Source organism: Anolis carolinensis, chromosome 3 (genome assembly GCF_035594765.1).
Source record: "Anolis carolinensis isolate JA03-04 chromosome 3, rAnoCar3.1.pri, whole genome shotgun sequence".
NCBI lineage: Eukaryota > Metazoa > Chordata > Lepidosauria > Squamata > Dactyloidae > Anolis > Anolis carolinensis.
The window spans coordinates 156,941,425-156,960,884 of NC_085843.1; the positions used below are offsets into that span (position 1 = coordinate 156,941,425).

The 19,460-nt window shown below is 40.0% G+C and overlaps 1 protein-coding gene across 1 annotated transcript in view; it reads right to left on the bottom strand.

Moving 5' to 3' along the window:
* atoh8 (atonal bHLH transcription factor 8) overlaps positions 1-19,460 on the bottom strand; it is a 50,185-nt gene that overhangs the window by 17,363 nt on the left and 13,362 nt on the right. The window contains exon 2 of the mRNA XM_008119517.3: positions 4,444-4,635. Coding sequence (XP_008117724.2) covers positions 4,444-4,635 — 192 coding nt within the window. The remainder of the gene's footprint in view (positions 1-4,443; positions 4,636-19,460) is intronic.

Here is a 19,460-nt window from a genome sequence, read left to right on the forward strand (position 1 = left end):
TGAATTGGATTATATGGTAGTGTAGACTCATATAATCCAGTTCAAAGAAGATAATGTGGATTATCTGCTTTGATAATCTGGATTATATGGCAGAGTAGAAGGGACCTATGAGAACCTAAAAGAAGCATCACCCCTTTCTGGCTTTGTCAAATGCCTAGGTGGGGTGATCTTAGTGCTTACCCCTCTCTGGAATGACTCTCGACTCATCCATGGGTCAATTTTAGCCCAAAAACTTTCCCTCAATTTATGCGTAAGTATATGTGATACCTGAGCCCCCAGTGGCACAGCGGATTAAATCGCTGATCTGGTGAACTTGCTGACTGAAAGGTCAGCGGTTCAAATCCGGGAGCAGGGTGAGCTCCTGCTGTTAGCCCCAGCTTCTGCCAACGTAGCCGTTCAAAAACATGCAAATGTGAGTAGATCAATAGGTACTACTCCGGCAAGAATGTAACGGCGCTGCATGCTGTCATGCTGGCCACATGACCTTGGAGGTGTCTACGGACAATGCCGGCTCTTCATCTTAGAAATGGAGATGAGCACCAGCCCCCAGAGTCATACAGACTAAACTTAATGTCAGGGGGAAACCTTTACCTTTATCTATATGTGATACCTAGCATACCTAGCAGTAAACTCAGGCCTCTTCTCCATTGCCATATAATCCAGATTATCAAATCAGATAATCCCCATTATCTGTTTTGAACTGAATTATATGAACTGATTTATAGCTGCTATATAATCCAGTTCAAAATAGATAAACTGGATTTTATTTGGCAGTGTAGATGGGGCCTCAGTCCTGACATTACCATCTACTTTGTTCTGCTCTCTGTGGTTCAGACATTCTGTCAACTTCTTTATTCTATCAATTCAATAAAGAGTATATTCCATTTACTATCATCATCTGCTTCTTCTTCCTCTTCCATGTCTTTAAAACCATTATTTTAAATTACAAAACTGTTATAGGGATGAGAACAGAGCTTTGTGTTCTCACAGGAAAGCCTATCACCCAGGACACCTCTCATTTTTGACACTTTACCACCCTGATTGTTCCCAATGTAGCCTGATTTCGGAAGCCAAGCAGGGTTGGGCCTGGTTAGTATGTGGATGGGAGACCAGCAGCAATCTCCAGAATCCAGCCTGACATCCTAGAAATCCGTGCATTTCTGAGATAGAATTAATGCAGTTTTACACTACTTTAGCTGCCATGGCTCGGTGCTATGGAATCCTGGGATTTGTAGGTTAGTGAGGCACCAGCACCCTTTGGCAGAAAGCCTAAGTAGTTTATAAAACTACAATTCCTATGAACCCATACATTTGAGCCATGGCAGTTCAAGTGATGTCGAACTGCATTAATTCTACAGTGTAAATGCACTCTATGGCTGCCAATCGGAGTTTTCCCAATGAACCAATGGCCTGACTCAACTTAAGGTTTTTTTTTTCGTGTCAGGAGCAACCTGAGTTGCTTCTGGAATGAGAGAATTGGCCGTCTGCAAGAACGTCGCCCAGGGGACGCCCGGATGTTTTGATTTTTTACCATCCTTATGGGAGGCTTCTCTCATGTCCCCGCATGGAGCTGGAGCTGATAGAGGGAGCTCATCCGCGCTCTCCCCGGGTGAGATTCGAACTTGACAGTTTCAGGTCAGCAACCCAACCTTCAAGTCACAAGGCTTTTATCCCCTAGGCCACTGGAGGCTCCTAACTTAAGGTAGCCTCCTGCGTTCCTAAAGGAGCAGAATTCATATTTGGGTCTAGATCCCATGCAAGCCCATCATTTTCAGCTCTCAGGTCAAGCTATTCTGCTGACTTATCCCTGACAGCGAGGACCGACACACTATTGTTCTATTGATTTATAAGACAGATCCTAAAACGTTATTTGCAAGGATAAAGAGAAAGACCAGAACAGACCAATCTTGGAAAAGTGAAGACAAGTATTGCTCTGCTTGGCTATCCATTCGTCCATTATAATCTATCTGATTTATGACCCTGTATGACAACCAGGTCCTGAAAGCCGACGGGAAGTTCACTTGAAGTTTACAGATCTCTTTTTGCCATAAAACCCTGAGCCTAGGCATCAATCTCTCCTCCAATTTGCCCATGTCACTTTCCGGAAGGAAAACCAGCAGAATGCTTAGTTTCCTCTTTAGCACAGCTTGATGATGATTTCAGCTAATTGGCTCAGAGTTAAAGTAACCTAAAGGAATGCAGGGCATGATTGTTTTGACTATTGTGTACTTAAGATCCCCATACGCAAAAGACACCAGATCCTGTTTGATATTTGGATGGGAAACCTTTAACAAATATCTGGTATTGTGTGCTATATTTCAGGGCCCTTCCACAAAGCTGAATAACATCCCACATTTTCTGCTTTGAACTGGATTATATGGCAGTGTGGACTCAGATAACCCAGTTCAAATCAGATATGGTGGTATTTTTCTGCCTTGATATTCTGGATTATATGGCTGTGTGGAAGGGCCCTCAGATGAATGAACTGGCAGAATCACCTCTGAAGTTTCCTTGCCTACAAAAACCCTATGAAATTCATGGAGTAAACATTAATTGACAGGCCATTTTAAGGCACATACACAGCTTTATCAGATTATGTTAACTACTCTGGATTTATATAACGGAAGGGGAATGATGATGTGGTGATGTGATTGAAATGTAGTGTGTTGGACTGAAGCCACGAAAGTCACTAGTTGACGGTGAAGTAGGAGCTGTAGGGTATGTTTTAAAAAAGGAACTGGCAAAGCCTCCTTTGAATATTCCTTACTTAAGAAGCCCCATGAAATTAATGACAGGCAACTGGAAGGTCCATACATGTATATGTCTCGACAATATGTTTGCAGTCTTCTATGAGGGGGCCCCTGGTGGCGCAGTGTGTAAAAGCGCTGAGCTGCTGAACTTGCAGACCAAAAGGTCCCAGGTTCAAATCCCGGGAGCGGAATGAGCGCCCGCTGTTAGCCCCAGCTCCTGCCAACCTAGCAGTTTGAAAACATGCCAATGTGAGTAGATCAATAGGTACCACTCCGGCGGGAAGGTAACGGCGTTCCATGCAGTCATGCCGGCCACATGACCTTGGAGGTGTCTATGGACAACGCCGGCTCTTCGGCTTAGAAATGGAGATGAGCACCAACCCCCAGAGTCAGACATGACTGGACTTAACATCAGGGGAAACCTTTACCTTTACCTTATGAGCCTGTATAACCATATAAGTGAGCAGTGGCAAACATTGGAAGAAGTTGCAGATCAATAGGACATTCCAAATCAAATGTACAGCATTCCAAATCAAAGTCAGGAGAGATCAAATTGAAAATGACTGTATCCTCCAGTACTTTAATTTTGATCTGCTGTAATCTTCTACTCATATCAGCACTCAGATAGGAGCTAGACTGGTAACTGCTGTTTTGACTTTTCTCTCCCCTGACTCCATTTTTATTTGGTGTAAATTTTTCTGTCACCAATAAAAAAGATAACGCATTCTGAGAAAATACATAAAGGCAAAGGTTTCCCCCTGACATTAAGTCCAGTCATGTCCGACTCTGGAGGTTGGTGCTCATCTCCATTTCTAAGCTTAAGACCTGGCATTGTCTGTATATGTCTCCAAGGTCATGTGGCTGGCATGACTGCATGGAGCGCTGTTACCTTCCCGCCAGGGCAGTACCTATCGATCTACTCAGATTTGCATGTTTTCCAATTGCTAAATTGGGAGAAGCTGGGGCTAATAGCGGGAGCTCACCCCACTCCCAGATTCAAACCACCAACCAATTGGTCAACAAGTGTTTTAATTGCGAAAATAAAGAACAAAAAATGGTTGACAAAAATCCTCGAGATACCCTGTAAAGAGTGTATGAATGCAGCTGGCTTTTCACAAAACAAACACCTAGCACAGGCTGAATCTACACTGCCCTATACCCCACCATTACCTACTTATCTCAGACGATCTGACAGTGTAGACTCATACAATCCAGTTCAGAGCAGATAATCTGGGATCAGATCCTGAGATATAGGGCAATGTAGATCTGGCCCTAGAAGTGTCTTTAGTTATGTCCTCATCATTATGCTTCTCTGCTTACAAGGATGTGAGATCAAACAAAACAGAAAATATAGGCTGTTGGGTGTGTTTTTATGGTTTGTAACGTGGCTGAGAAAGAGCTATCTAGTGATCTCAACAGGATAACAATTGTTGCAAAAGCATTGCTCAGTCAAGATTATTCTCATAGTCGTGCGCAGAAAGGAACAAGTCATACACATAAAGGAATAAAATAAGGGAAAAACTCAAATCTTTTGTTATAAATCAAAGAACACTTGTCGCAGCACAGACTCAAGGAAGCTCTAAACACAAGGGAGAAGTAACAGCAAAAAAGAAGCAGCTGATCCTCCCTAGGTGAAGAACTCTAAGGAGTAGCCCATTCACTGGCGCAGCCTGTCCTCTCATTGGCAACATACCTTCCTTTTTTTAGACCTTCCTTCGGCTTGCAAGGTCCTAGTGCACTGCTCCACACATTCCGAGAAGCTCAGGTTACTGTGGTCAGCACTGTAATCCAGGTCTGCAAGTCTAGCCAGGGAGAGGATATAGTTACAGGCTATCCGCAGGATGGCCAGTTTGGATAACTTCTGTCCATAGGAATAGCAGGGAACCTAGAGAAGGCAATAATAGTAAATTAGGCAAAACTTGTCTTTTAATGAACTGATTTTCTTCATAAACATGTACTGTGAGAATAGGACAAAAAAATTACACAAAGCATTTCCCTGAGGGTCTCCTAGTGACCACAACAGCTCTAGCTCCCAGTTTTAATTCAACTGGAAAGCATGCACTGCAAGAAAACGACCTGTATCACTAAGCAAAATCACCTTTGTGTTTGGGAACAACCACTATTTATCTACTGAGAAGCCCAGCAGGGACACTGGGACATGGAGAGCATGTTTTATTTATTATTTATTTATATTTATTTACAGTACAGTAGAGTCTCACTTATCCAACATTCGCTTATCCAACGTTCTGGATTATCCAACGCATTTTTGTAGTCAATGTTTTCAATACATCATGATATTTTGGTGCTAAATTCGTAAATACAGTAATTACTACGTAGTATTACTGCATATTGAACTACTTTTTCTTTCAAATTTGTTGTATAACATGATGTTTTGGTGCTTAATTTGTAAAATCATAACCTAATTTGATGCTTAATAGGCTTCTCCTTAATCTCTCCTTATTATCCAACATATTCGCTTATCCAATGTTCTGCTGGCCCGTTTATGTTGGATAAGTGAGACTCTACTGTAATAATAATAATAATAATAATAATAATAATAATAATTTATTTTTATATCCCGCTGCCATCTCCCCCACGGGGACACGGGGCGGCTCACATGGGGAAGAAGCCCAATGTCACATATAATAAACAGTCATACATTAAAACCAATATAAATAGTATAAACAATAAAACCATATAACAGCATAAAACAGGATAAAACAGCATATCAGAACAATGAGTCTGAGCATAGTGCAGTATATATAGAGGCAAAAATTATACAGGCTCAACGGAAGGCTCAGGATAAAATATAGGGCAATCAGGAAGACGGTAATCTCATTTAAAAATAAAATCAACAAGAGAGGCAAACATTCATACATGGCAAACATTCAATGCCATTAGACATATGACATATATAGACAGACACAGAGGCAATTTAACATTTTCCAGCCTCTGGCTTCAGGTAGGTATGCTCAATTTCGGCCACAGGGAGCCACTTCACCGTGCACTTGTGACACCGAGTCCTTGATGGAGTACTTCCTCATTCTTCTGCACATTGTTGGAAGGCTTTATGGTGTTGTAAATTAGTTAAATTAGCCTCCCTGCATAAAGCGGTACCTAAATTTTCTACTTGACAGATGTAACTGTCTTTCGAACTGCATAGGTCAACGGCGAGCTAGACTATTAATGGTCAGGAGCTCACTTCGACTCAGACTGGTTTCGAACTCATGACCCCTCGGTCAATATTGATTTATTGCTGCTGGCTACTAACTAGAGTACTAAGACTTGAACATTAGCCATCACATTCAGCACAATCCAAGTGAAAACAGAATTAACAGAATTCTCGATTAACAGAATGAGAGCTGCTACTCCACAGCCTTTGGATATCTTTCATTCATTTCAACCAGGCTTGTGCTGCATGTCGTTTTCACACGGCCAGTGACTGCAGACTGTGTGCATAGTTGTTTCATTTCTGATGTACTGGCTGTTTTTTGGGTGCTCCAAACCTTATCCATATGTTAAGTGAAGCCTGGAGCTAGATAATAAGGCACTTCTATTTTCCAGAAGCAAAAGGTTTAAATAGAGACAAAGAAGACCCTTATTTTCATGTGAATTGAGGGGGGAGGGTGCCATCTTTCATGGCACCTTGTTGTGCATTGGAACAATTCTATTCCATTGTTGTCTATCATGTCAGCTACACAGATTAATCATTGCAGAGTTATGGATTGCATACCATGATGCAGGATCTCGCTCCAAATGTATATACATACATGCATTTCTAAAATTCTTTATAAAAGTCTTATTTGAGGGAGAATGTGGTGGATATTTCATTTCACACTATTTAATAAGTTTCTAGAGGTATCTTCAGCTCCCAACATCCTTTTTCAATTGAAACTGCTGCAGCACAAACTTTTGCGGAGTAAATGAATCCAACGCAGAGCAGCCAGCAACATAGAGGTGGTAGTCAGTCAGTAAACCTCAGATGAAAAGGTTTCCCCTGACGTTAAGTCCAGTCGTGACCGACTCTGGGGGTTGGTGCTCATCTCCATTTCTAAGCCGAAGAGCCGGTGTTGTCCATAGACACCTCCAAGGTCATGTGGCTGGCATGACTGCATGGAGCGCCGTTACCTTCCCGCCGGAGCAGTACCTATTGATCTACTCACATTGGCATGTTTTCGAACTGCTAGGTTGGCAGGAGCTGGGGCTAACAGCGAGCGCTCATTTCGCTCCTGGGATTTGAACCTGGCACCTTTCGGTCCACAAGTTCAGCAGCTCAGCGCTTTAACACACTGTGCCACCAGGGGCCCCATTAGATGAGAATAAAGGCATCTAAAGCATAACAGCATCCTTGTTTTAACTTATGAAACACTGCAGGAAAGATATTGTGTGTAGATGTGAAATTGTTAGCTTCTTCCTAGACCTCATCTTGGCATTGCTCTTACCTGTACTATAGTGTTATGGTAACAGTTCAATTTTTCATTATTTTCTCTCCAAAGAGACAACACTCCTGCTGTTGCTATCTGTCAAACATATTACTAGTAATATAAGACAAGCGCTCAACATACGAGTAGCCAGACACCCTGCAAATCCTGCCTGATTTATGGAACTCTAGCTATTGTCTATGCCTAAAACTCAAATCAGTTGGCTGCAGACTGTGGCCTGACCTTCATTCTTAGCCTGCAGCAGTAGACATCTGCTGACTGTTGCAGAAGCCACCCAGTCTCTAGATAATTTGAGAATAAAAGATGAAAACAACAGCTTTCAAGCAGCAGAAGCTTTCAAGTGGTGGCGCAGTGGGTTAAACCCTTGTGCTGGCAGGACTGATGACGTGAAGGTTGAGTTGCTGACTTGAAGGTTGCCCGTTTGAATCCAACCCAGGGAGAGTGTGGATGAGCTCCCCCTATCAGCTCCAGCTCCATGCGGGGACATGAGAGAAGCCTCCCACAAAGATCTGGGTGTCTCCTGGACAATGTTCTTGCAGACGGTCAATTTTATCACACCAGAAGCAACTTGCAGGTTCTCAAGTCACTCCTGACACACACACAAAAACAAACTGAAAATGGTTCTAAAGTGTTGCTCATTCTGTCTGCATACATCCTATTTACATCTCCAACCTTGTTTCTAAAGTCTGTACAACCTGTTCGGTCAAATGAAATAGCTGGGACAAAAAATGTGGGAAAGAAAAACTCTGAAACCACTTTGAACTGTCATGGGGCAAATCTCCTCTGATAACGCAATACAGCTTGGAACTGGTTTGGGGAGAACTGGTTTTGTTGTGTGGGTGATTAGACTGCCATGCTAGAACTGCTTAGAATTCAGGGTGGTGATGACATTGAACACAGATTTTGGTCTCAAATTGCTTCGAAGGTGTACCAGAAATGGAAAGTGACAGTTAAGTAAGGAAGGAAGGAAAGAAAGGAAAGGAAGGGGAAAGTGACAATTAAGAGTGGATATAATCACTTATTTCTCCCAGGGAGCCTGCTGCCCATTTTTGGGATTATTTACTGTGATTTTAGCATTTTGTGGAGCTGATTTCACTTTGGACCTGGGATCTGCTATAGAACATTTTATGGCTTAACTCAAGACTTTCCTGTAACCTGTATCAACTTCAATTTGTGCTGTAACTTGTATTGTTGGCCATAGTTTCAAGTTACAGTAGAGTCTCACTTATCCAACATAAACGGGCCAGCAGAACGTTGGATAAGCGAATATGTTGGATAATAAGGAGAGATTAAGAAGAAGCCTATTAAACATCAAATTAGGTTATGATTTTACAAATTAAGCACCAAAACATCAGGTTATACAATAAATTTGACAGAAAAAGTAGTTCAATATGCAATAATGCTATGTAACAATAACTGTATTTATGAATTTTGCACCAAAATATCATGATATATTGAAAACATTGACTACAAAAATGCGTTGGATAATCTAGAACGTTGGATAAGCGAGACTCTACTGTATTTTGAAACTGCATTAAATGGTCAGTGTAAATGTATCCATAAAAACTGTGGTTATTTATTTATTGTGTCAGAAGCGAATTGAGGATACAGTTATAATGTATTTAAAAACACAAAACACATAATTGGCAAACATTCAATGCCATATACACATAGAACAGAGACAGACATAGAGGCAATTTAAACCTTCTCCAGCTTTCAGCTTCCTGAGGGTATGCTCAATTCCGGCCACAGGGGGAGCAACTGCTTCATCATCCACTGTGACGGCAACTTCCTCATTCCAAACGCTTGCTGGACGATTTTTTTAGGGTGTCGTAAATTAATTAAATTAGCCTCCCCACATATAAGTGGTACCTAAATTTCCTATTTGATAGATGCAACTATCTTTCAGGTTGCTTAGGTCAGCAACGAGGAGGCATTTTTTATGGTTGGGTGCTCATTCCGCCATGGGCTGGCCTCGAACTCATGACCGATTTATTGCAGCTGGCTACTAACCAGCCTGCGCCACAGCCCTAGAAGCTAGCCTCACTGATACTCAGTAAGCTTTATTTCAGAATAAACTCAGTAAGCGTTATTTCAAAATATTTCTGATTTCCTTCTGTAAAGTACAATCCCATACCAACTTAGGAGTGAGTACACACACAGTTTGCATCTGGGAAGGCATCCGTAGAGGAGTGTGCCATGTTTGCATTGTTAATGTCAGCTTATCCATAACTTGTTCAGTTAAAAGGAATACTGTACAACATTCTCAACACTGTTATGGCTCATAACTTGAGAGAGATTGCATTATCAAACAAACGGTAGTTCCTCCCGCTTCTCTTTGTGTTATTGACTGGGGACCTGGTGTGGAAAAACATTGCTTCTGAAACTCCCTATCAATTTCAAAAGGAGCCTGCCTTTGTAGCATGGGGGGCTGGGGTTGGTCTGCCGCCTGAGGAAAAACAAGCCAAAAGCTTTCTTGGATTCATGGAGCAACTTTCACAGCTCTTTGGATCCTGGCCAGTAAATGTGCAACCTCAAAACCACCAGAAATCTTCACATGGTGTAGTTTATATACATATTTTCTTGAAGCGCAAATGGAAACAACATCCTGGGAACAAATGAAAGTCTTGAAATTCACACAGGTAGAGCTCGGTTTGTCAAGGCCAACCGTAATGGGATAATGGGGAGGGGGAGGTTTTGTTGTTTGATGGTTGTTGTTTTCAACTCACAATCTTAGTTACTTTTTTCCCCAAGACGGTTTCTCACCTTGGCTGAGTGCCTGCCATTTTAGTGCTTCCTTTTTAATAATAAAAAGGGGGAAATTGAAATGGTGAAGTATAAAGTCATATATCCATGGCACACAATGCAAATTTGAATCCAAGCTTTTTCCAGGCTGCTTAAATTGTTCAAGTAAAAAAGGAAGAAGACGGGAAAAACAAATTTAACTCTGGCAATGGGAGAGTGAATGACTTACAATGAGACAGGGTATGTATATATAAATATAAATATAAATATATATATATAGCAGCATTTAAAACACTGGAATTGAACTTGAATTAACACAGTTATACATGTGGTATGCCTACCTTCTTCTTATGGTAAATTTATAGTACTTTAAGGCTGCAATCTTAAGAACGTTTAACTGCACACTGGAAAGGATGGCTGTTGGGGGTTATCTTTCCTGTATAGTAGGGGGTTGTATATGATGGCCTATGTGATCTCTCTCAACTGTGTGATGCTATGATTCTAAGGCCCCTTCTACACTGCCATTTAATCCATATATGCTGAATTTTATGACAGATCTGTTTTGAACTGGATTATACCCTGTTTCCCTGAAAATAAGACATCCCCAGAAAATAAGACCTAGTAGAGGTTTTGCTGAATTGCTAAATATAAGGCCTCCCCCGAAAGTAAGACCTAGCAAAGCTTTTGTTTGGAAGCATGCCTGGCGCCCGCCAAACAAAACACAATAGCATGCAGGATTGGTAAATGTACATACCAGTTGTACATGAAAATAATGGTAGTAACAAGAAATTCTTGACAGGAGTCACAGTTTGTCAGGTTTAGTTATGTTGGTTTGTGATGACAACTACCATACAGTATAGAATAAATGTTTATTTTTTTGTTCAACAATAAATGTGAATTCTTCTTCATGGAAAAATAAGACATCCCCTGAAAATAAGACCTAGCACATCTTTGGGAGCAAAAATTAATATAAGACACTGTCTTATTTTCGGGGAAACACGGTATGAGTGAACACTGCCATACAAGCAGATAATCTGGATTTTATATGGCAGTATAGAAGAGGCCTAAGTAAACATTCACGGAATTACAATCCCCTTCCTCTGGTCACATTAAGATAGGCGGTTGGAGAGAGATCCTTTGACACCATGATGCAGTTACTTGTCTCAAAATGTCTCATGACTGGGAGGAGGTTCTAATATTTTTTATTTATTTATTTACAGTATTTATATTCCGCCCTTCTCACCCCGAAGGAGACTCAGGGCGGATTACATTACACATATAAGGCAAACATTTAATGCCTTAACATAGAACAAAGACAAGACAAACACGGGGCTCCGAGCTGGCCTCGAACTCATGACCTCTTGGTCAGAGTGATTTGTTGCAGCTGGCTGCAGCTGGTTGCTCAACAGCCTGCGCCACAGCCCGGCCAACCTATGACATGTGTGTCAGCACTGACACGCCAAGCCATTTTTGCCGACACACTGCTGCATGGAGATTGATTGGATGACTGTCTTTTGTGGCCAAATGTGGTGTGATTTGGTCCAGTGGTTTTGTTGTTTACTCCATGGGAATTATGCACATTACACACACACACGCATATATATATTCTATTATTATTATATTATTATTGTAGTATATTATCATTTTATTACTATTATATTATTACTAGCTGTGCCCGGCCACGCGTTGCTGTGGCTGAGTCTGGTGGTGTTGGTCAGTCTACATTAGGTTGTATTTATGCTGTGACCTCCACCCTTCTTTATACTCACATTAGTAGTAGTATTTGAAGTCTGTTACCTTCTTCAATTTTTGTGTTGATTGATAATTGCTTGAGATCCCTGTTGTCTTTGGTTTGTTGTTAATTGTGATGTCTGATTCTGCTGAGTGCGGTTTATATTTTTATTGTGGTACAATAGTCTTTTTTTTTTTTGCCTGTGTAGGTGTTTATTATTATTGTTGTTGTAGTGGTCATGAAGGTTGGATAAGTTAGATGCTACTGTATTGTTTTTTGGGGGCCCAGTTTAGCACTGACTGGCCTCTCAGCCTCAGTGCCTGGCTGTTTCTTGCCTGTGATGGTGTTGATTCTTATTGTTGTTGTTGTTGTCATTGTTATTATTGTAATTGTTTTTTTGGAGGCCAAGTGTGAATGTAGGGATTGGGGAGGGGGATGAGTTGTGTTGTCAAATGTTGTATTTGTTATAGTCACAATGCGTTGTTGTGAGTTTTGTGGGTCTGGATTGTGGTTTTGTGGTGTGGTTGTGTTGTTACAACTGAGAGGCAAGGATTTTGTGTTGTGTTGCGAAGTTTTGTATTTCTGGGTCGTTTAGTTGTGTGCCAAGTTTTGTATTTCTGGGGCGTTTAGTTGTGTTGTTATAGTCACGATGCATTGTTGTGAATTTTGTGGGTCCGGATTGTGGTTTTGTGGTGTGGTTGTGTTGTTACAATTGGGAGGGAATGCTTTTGTGTTGTGTTGCCAAGTTTCGTATTTCTGGGGCGTTTAGTTGTGTTGTTATAGTCATGATGCGTTGTTGTGAGTTTTGTGGGTCCGGTGTGGTTTTGTGGTGTGGTTGTGTTGTTACAACTGGGAGGCAAGGCTTTTGCATTGTTTTGCCAAGTTTTGTATTTCTGGGGCGTTTAGTTGTGTTGTTATAGTCATGATGCGTTGTTGTGAGTTTTGTGGGTCCGGATTGTGGTTTTGTGTTGTGGTTGTGTTCTTACAACTGGGAGGCAAGGCTTTTGTGTTGTGTTGTCAAGTTTTGTATTTCTGGGTTGTTTAGTTGTGTGCCAAGTTTCGTATTTCTGGGGCGTTCAGTTGTGTTGTTATAGTCACAATGCATTGTTGTGAGTTTTGTGGGTCCGGATTGTGGTTTTGTGGTGTGGTTGTGTTGTTACAACTGGGAGGCAAGGTTTTTGCGTTGTGTTGTCAAGTTTTATATTTTTGGGGTGTTTAGTTGTGTGCCAAGTTTTGTATTTCTGGGATGTTTAGTTGTGTTGCTATAGTCACGATGCATTGTTGTGAGTTTTGTGGGTCCGGATTGTAGTTTTGTGGTGTGGTTGTGTTGTTACAACCGGGAGGCAAGGCTTTTGCATTGTGTTGTTAAGTTTTATATTTCTGGGGCGTTTAGTTGTGTGCCAAGTTTTGTATTTCTTGGACGTTTAGTTGTGTTGCTATAGTCACAATGCATTGTTGTGAGTTTTGTGGGTCCGGAGTGTAGTTTTGTGGTGTGGTTGTGTTGTTACAACCTGGAGGGAAGGCTTTTGCATTGTGTTGTCAAGTTTTATATTTACAGGGCGTTTAGTTGTGTTGTTATAGTCACGATGCGTTGTTGTGAGTTTTGTGGGTCCTGTGTGGTTTTGTGGTGTGGTTGTGTTGTTACAACTGGGAGGCAAGGCTTTTGCATTGTGTTGCCAAGTTTTGTATTTCTGGGGCGTTTAGTTGTGTTGTTATCACATGATGCGTTGTTGTGAGTTTTGTGGGTCTGGATTATGGTTTTGTGGTGTGGTTGTGTTGTTGTAACCTGGAGGCAAGCCTTTTGCATTGTGTTGCCAAATTTCGTATTTCTGGGATGTTTAGTTTTGTTGTTATAGTCACTGCGCAAACAACTTTATCATTTTATATATATAGATTATATTATTCATGATTCATGACTACATTGAAACTAGAATAGAGAGAAATCAGCATGGAAACTGCAAGAGGTACCATAGATTGTTGTACATGGAAATAATGGTAGTAAGTAGTTTCTGATTTATTAAATACAGTTATATATTACAATTATATATTTTTGTTATTTAAACTATACACATTGCGAAATTATGGGTTTTTCTCTCGAAGTGACACACCAATCAAGTCATGCTAGGTTTTTTGGTGAATTTTGAAACACCAAGGGCAAAGGGTTGCTCATCATTGTTCTAGTAGGTGCTTCCTGGCTTAGGAGGTAGGTTTTTTGGGGTGGAGGCACATTGGGTCGATAACAACTGTAAATGTCACTGTAATTGTCCAAAATTACAATGTTAACGATCTCCTAAATGCTGAACCTTCAGGAGTATATTTTTTTAGGTGGAAGAAATAAACCTTGATGCCCTTGATGGACTTGTTTGTATCAGATTAACTAAGGAAAGTGTAGGGATATGTATATATTAAAAATTTCTCTTATGAACGGAATTCTGTGTTATAACGATTTTAATGCATTGTTTCTTACTTCTTACTACACTTAAAACACTTATAATACACAGAAGAAGAGATGTTAAATATTTCATATATGCCTAAAAACTTTGTAGAGCTTTCCAAGGGGGATGAGAAAGTAGGAAAAATTAATCTATACTTTACTTAAACATAAATGATAAATGAATAATTTGGGAGATGTGTGTTCTGTTACAAAATCAAGTTGTGAATTGAGATTTGGTAAGCTTTTTTCTCACCCTTGGTAAATTTAAGTATTTATTCCAAACTTGACTATTTTCAGAATGCTTTTGTTGATAGGAATATTTTTAAATAGAGTCAGAAGGAAAAATATGTTTTGGCTGGACACTGTATTCCTATTTGTTTCTTTGTTCAAGAGATAATCAATCAAAAGAGAATTACTACTATTTTTTTTGTTTCCTTATTTCTGTATTTAATTCAACCCTCCTCAATCTGCTCTCCAGATGTATTGGATTGCAAACTCAGAATCCCTAGACAGTATATTTAATGGCTGCATCATTGCCTTTTGCTTTCTGATTACTGCTTCTGGTTGCTTTTTGTCGATTCCCCCCAAAAACAAGACAACTCATATTTCTCATTGGTGAAAGGCTATTGCATAAGCACAGAAGGCACTTAAGGCTTAGAGTAAATTAGATTCCTTGCATTTATCTCAGACAGCTGCACTCCTTGCAAAACCAATTCCTTATTTTTCCCAGGACCTTGTATTGTCTTCCAAGTGATTTTCTGATTAGTTAGCTAAAAGACTATGGGACTGAGTAAGTCACTGTGCCACAGAGGAATTACTAGTATTCAGTGAAATATAGTTGTATGATTAAATTATCACAGAAGCCCAACATTTTCACCCCTAAGAGTCTTTCTTCCATATTCCTCTGTGATTTATTGCTTGGGACTTGACTCCTTGAAATAACCCTGTCCTCTAATTTCTGTATTGGATTTGATTCTATCATTTGCACACCCCAAATTCAGAGATTTTAGAATTATCTGCTCTTAAGAGGATACTTGTTGCATGTCTACATGAAAAACATTCTTGCCCTGAACCTGCCTTCTTTCCTCACTGGTTTTGATATATTTCTCTCCAGAAAGAAGAGAATGCTTCTATAACATGGCCATACATCCCAGAAAACTCACAGCAACTCAAGCAGGGAGTAATTGAATCCATATCCTAGCCAACTAATATCAAGCTCTAGTCCAGATATATGAAGATTTGTGGGAATAAACAGACATCTGGAATACTGTGGAGGAATAAACAGCTTGACCGAGAAGGAGTGCTCAACAGGAGAACAGTTACTGATCCACTTTTTGCACAGTGCACCTACTTATCTCCCCACTCAAAAAACTTTCCCAGAATGAGGTTCATGCCTCTCTGTATACTATCAAGTTCAGGTCTCATAATTTCCCCCCTGGAGATAAATGTTAGTCTTTGGAGCTTACTTTATTAGAGTTTCTTAGATAAGATTGTAAAACAGATGGCTTGCAATTTCATCCTTTTCCTACATGGACATGCTATCTGTACTGGGAATTCATGTCTGAAAGACTGGTAATAGGCAGGTATAGTGAAAACCAGGCATTTTAGAGGCATTTTAACAGAAATTTCCCAAGCTCTTTGCCATCTCCTCTTACACCATCTATGTTGTCTGAAGGGTGTTGTGCCGTCGCGCCTGGGGCTGTACTCTTAGTGAAAGAGGCATGGACGTGACATCTTTCCCCAGGGGATTGCTTCTTGCCCTCCTTTAGGGAAACTGGAACTCCCAAGGACCAAAACACCGTAGATAACTCAAAAACTGGGTTTATTGTTCACAAAGGGGGTAAAAGAATATATACATTACAGTCTTTGATTGTTTAAGTCCATGAAGCTTGTCCAGATCCCTCTTTCTCTGGCTGTGAATGCCGGAGCAAACTCAGCCTCAGTCCAATGACCTATATCTGAAGACAAGAGTCTTCCTCTGTTGCCAAAGGACTGATGTGAAGGCGCTTGAGACTCCTCAACGTTGTTCAGGTTGGCCCTGAACATGAAGTGTAAGTCCCAAGGGTAAGAACCTCAGAATTGGTGCTGAGAGGTAACTTTTGAAGGGCTTTTTGAGCCAAGTCTCTCTCTCACGTCCATCCGATAAGAGAGCTTGCTGGTGGAATGAAAAGGAGGAAATACAGTCCTACTCCAGGAAGAGGTGGAGCCAAACAGTTTTGCTGAGTGAGCAATGTAACAGGTACAAACAACATTGATTGACAGATATAAATAACCAATCCAACTACATTTACAGGGTAAGGGCAAAATCAGGCATGATACAACAATTCAAATCTTGAAACTTATAGTTTGACATATAGATGGCGCCACTCGCGCCGTCACAGGTGTTTTTGGGGTTGAGTGGGAATTGAATGAAGAAAAGAGATGGAGCAGACTAAGTCAATGATGGGCAACCTTTTGCGCTTGGTGTGTCAAAATTCACCAAAAAACCTAGCATGATTTGGGTGGTGTGTCACTTTGAGAAAAAAAACCATAATTTCGCAATATGTATAGTTTAAATAACAAAAATGTATAATTGTAATATATAACTGTATTTAATAAATCAAAAACTATTTACTACCATTATTTCCATGTACAACAATCTATGGTATCTCTTGCAGTTTCCATGCTGATTGCTCTCTATTCTAGTTTCATTGTAGTCATGAATAATGAATAATACAATAGTAGTAATATGATAATATACTACAGTAATAATAGAATAATAATAGCATGATATAATAATAATCTATCTATCTATATAAATGTAATGTGCATAATTCCCATGGAGTAAACAACAAAACCACTGGACCAAATCACACCAAATTTGGCCACTAAAGGCATAGTCATCCAATCAATCTGCATGCGGCAGCGTGTCAGCAAAAATGGCTAGGCGTGTCAGTGCTGACACGCGTGTCATGGGTTGGCCATCACTGATCTAAGTGCACAGTTAGAGATCATGTTTTAAGAACAGCCTTCACTCAGCTTGGCGCTTTTCTAATGTGTTGGGCTACAAATCCCACAACACCCAGATTCTAAGATTGGTATGCTACTAGAAAGTGTCACGTCAAGGAAGGCAATTTAAAATCTCCATAGCCCTTTTGGAGGAACCGAAACGGAGCACTTAGGAGTGATGAGATTATATGCCATTTTGTCTATGAAATCCATATTTTGCAATATTAAAAATAAACAGCTAAAACTATTTTAAAAGTTAGCATAGATTGGATTTTCAGTCCACTAACTAGGACCATAATGTTTTAAACTATTTCTACAGTGTGCTGAAAAATACCCAAAGATGGAGACATGCATTCATGATTAGAGTATCAGAAGTCTAACCCAGCATCTCCTTTAATTGCAAACTCAACATTTTCTTAGAGTATACAGAATATTCTACCAAATATTATGGAAAGAACCCAATAAGGCTGACTGTGGAGAGAGTGTGAGATTCTTGGGCAACTTCACAATATCCTGTTTTTGTCCTGAAGTAAATATGAAGCACGAGACAAAAGTAAGTGGGAGGCACTAAGCTCTTCCAGAGACACATAAGTCACAACAACAGTCCCAAATGACTCTCCTTTGCTTTCTGCACAGTTTCTGCAGCCAATCCTGAAGTGTTTCTGTGTAGCTCAAATTGGATAAGGTAATTTAATTACACCCATTTTGCTGAAAAATATGCAAGATTTCAAGCTACAACAACCTTTTCATCAATCAGCATGGAAAAGTAGTTCAGTTTGTGTCCAGCAACAGATACAGAAAACACTTCCAAGATAGCAGGCAAAGCACCACTATGTTTTCCTATAGTAGTAGTAGTAATAATAATAATAATAATAATTCTTACCCACCTCTCCTCGTGGCTTGACATGGCTTGCAATATCACTAAAAACACATAATAAACTAAATCATTCTATAAAATACACATAATCAACATCTAGGAATGTGTAGATGTGATGCTGACATACTTTCATACCTTTTACCTGTGGAAAATGTGAGTGGCAGGTAATATTTAGTAAGGTTCTTTGTTAATTAACTATTTAACTTATTAGCTCATTCAAGAACTCAGGGCCACAAGAAGACATGCATGGTTAAAAGTTGTTTCTGGCTTGCATATTTTCCTCTTTGCTTTTATTCTCAAAAGGAGGACAGAGGAAACATTCAATTCTATATTGACTATTGTTTCATGTACAGCTCAACCTTATAGTTTACTAGCTGTGCCCAGCCACGCGTTGCTGTGGCATTTTCTGGTGGTGTTGGTGAGAAATTGTTGAGGTAGTGGTGGTATTGAATGTCTGTTGTATGGTAGTCTTTATGTTTAGTATGCACACTGAAGTGGATTATATGGCAGCGTGGAGTCAAGATAATCCAGTTCAAAGCAGATAATATAAGATTCTAAATGGGTTACATAGCTGTGTGGAAGGGCCTTGAGTCTACACTGCCATATAATCCAGTTAAAATCTGATAATCTGTGGAAGAGGCCTAAGTGAGGCCTAACTGTGCCTGTCCCCTGGGCTGAGTAGGTTGCTAGGAGACCAAGTGGGCGGAGCTTAGCCTTCTAACTGGCAGCAATTGGATAAAAATTATTATTCCTCTCCCTGTAATTAGGACTTTATTTTTCTTTTCTTTTTGTTGTATCAACCTAGAGCCGTGAATGATGGGTTGTGTTGTCAAATTTCGAGGTTGGGGGGCCTGTAGTTTTGTTGTTTTGTCCGCTGCCCTGATGCCATCACTCTTTTATATATATAGATTGAAACAAGTCAGCTTCTTAAATCATATTTTGAGCTTGTCTTGATTTAACAAACCATAGCCAAACCAACATGCCATCTTTACGTCTAATATCATTGTCCACAACTGGAAATCTGTGACTAAATTAATATGAAGATGACAGCTTCTGAACTGTTCCATACAGCTGTATAAGGAGAGCTCACATCCCACAAATCAAGCCTAGGTTCATGGTTTAACATTGTGTCTGATGTGCCTTTTTGGGTTCAATCATGGAATAATTATGGAAATATTTGGTGACATTTAATCAAACTTGCTTGCACGCAGTAACAAGTGGTACATATATGAGTCTATAAATTCAGATAATGAAATTAATTCATTTATGTTCTTTCTGCCCTCTAGCCCATTCTCAAAAACCACCTATTATGCATAAAACACATACTAGATATAGGGCAGATCTCAGTACTTTCACTCCACAACAAAAGGTTAAAAAAAGGATAATACTATATTCAAAAGCCTTAATTGCAGTACTAAGCTACCACTAGGGTTTTTTAAAGCTTGTCTTTTTGTGATAAATAATAATTAAGGCACATGAAAAATCCAAAGCT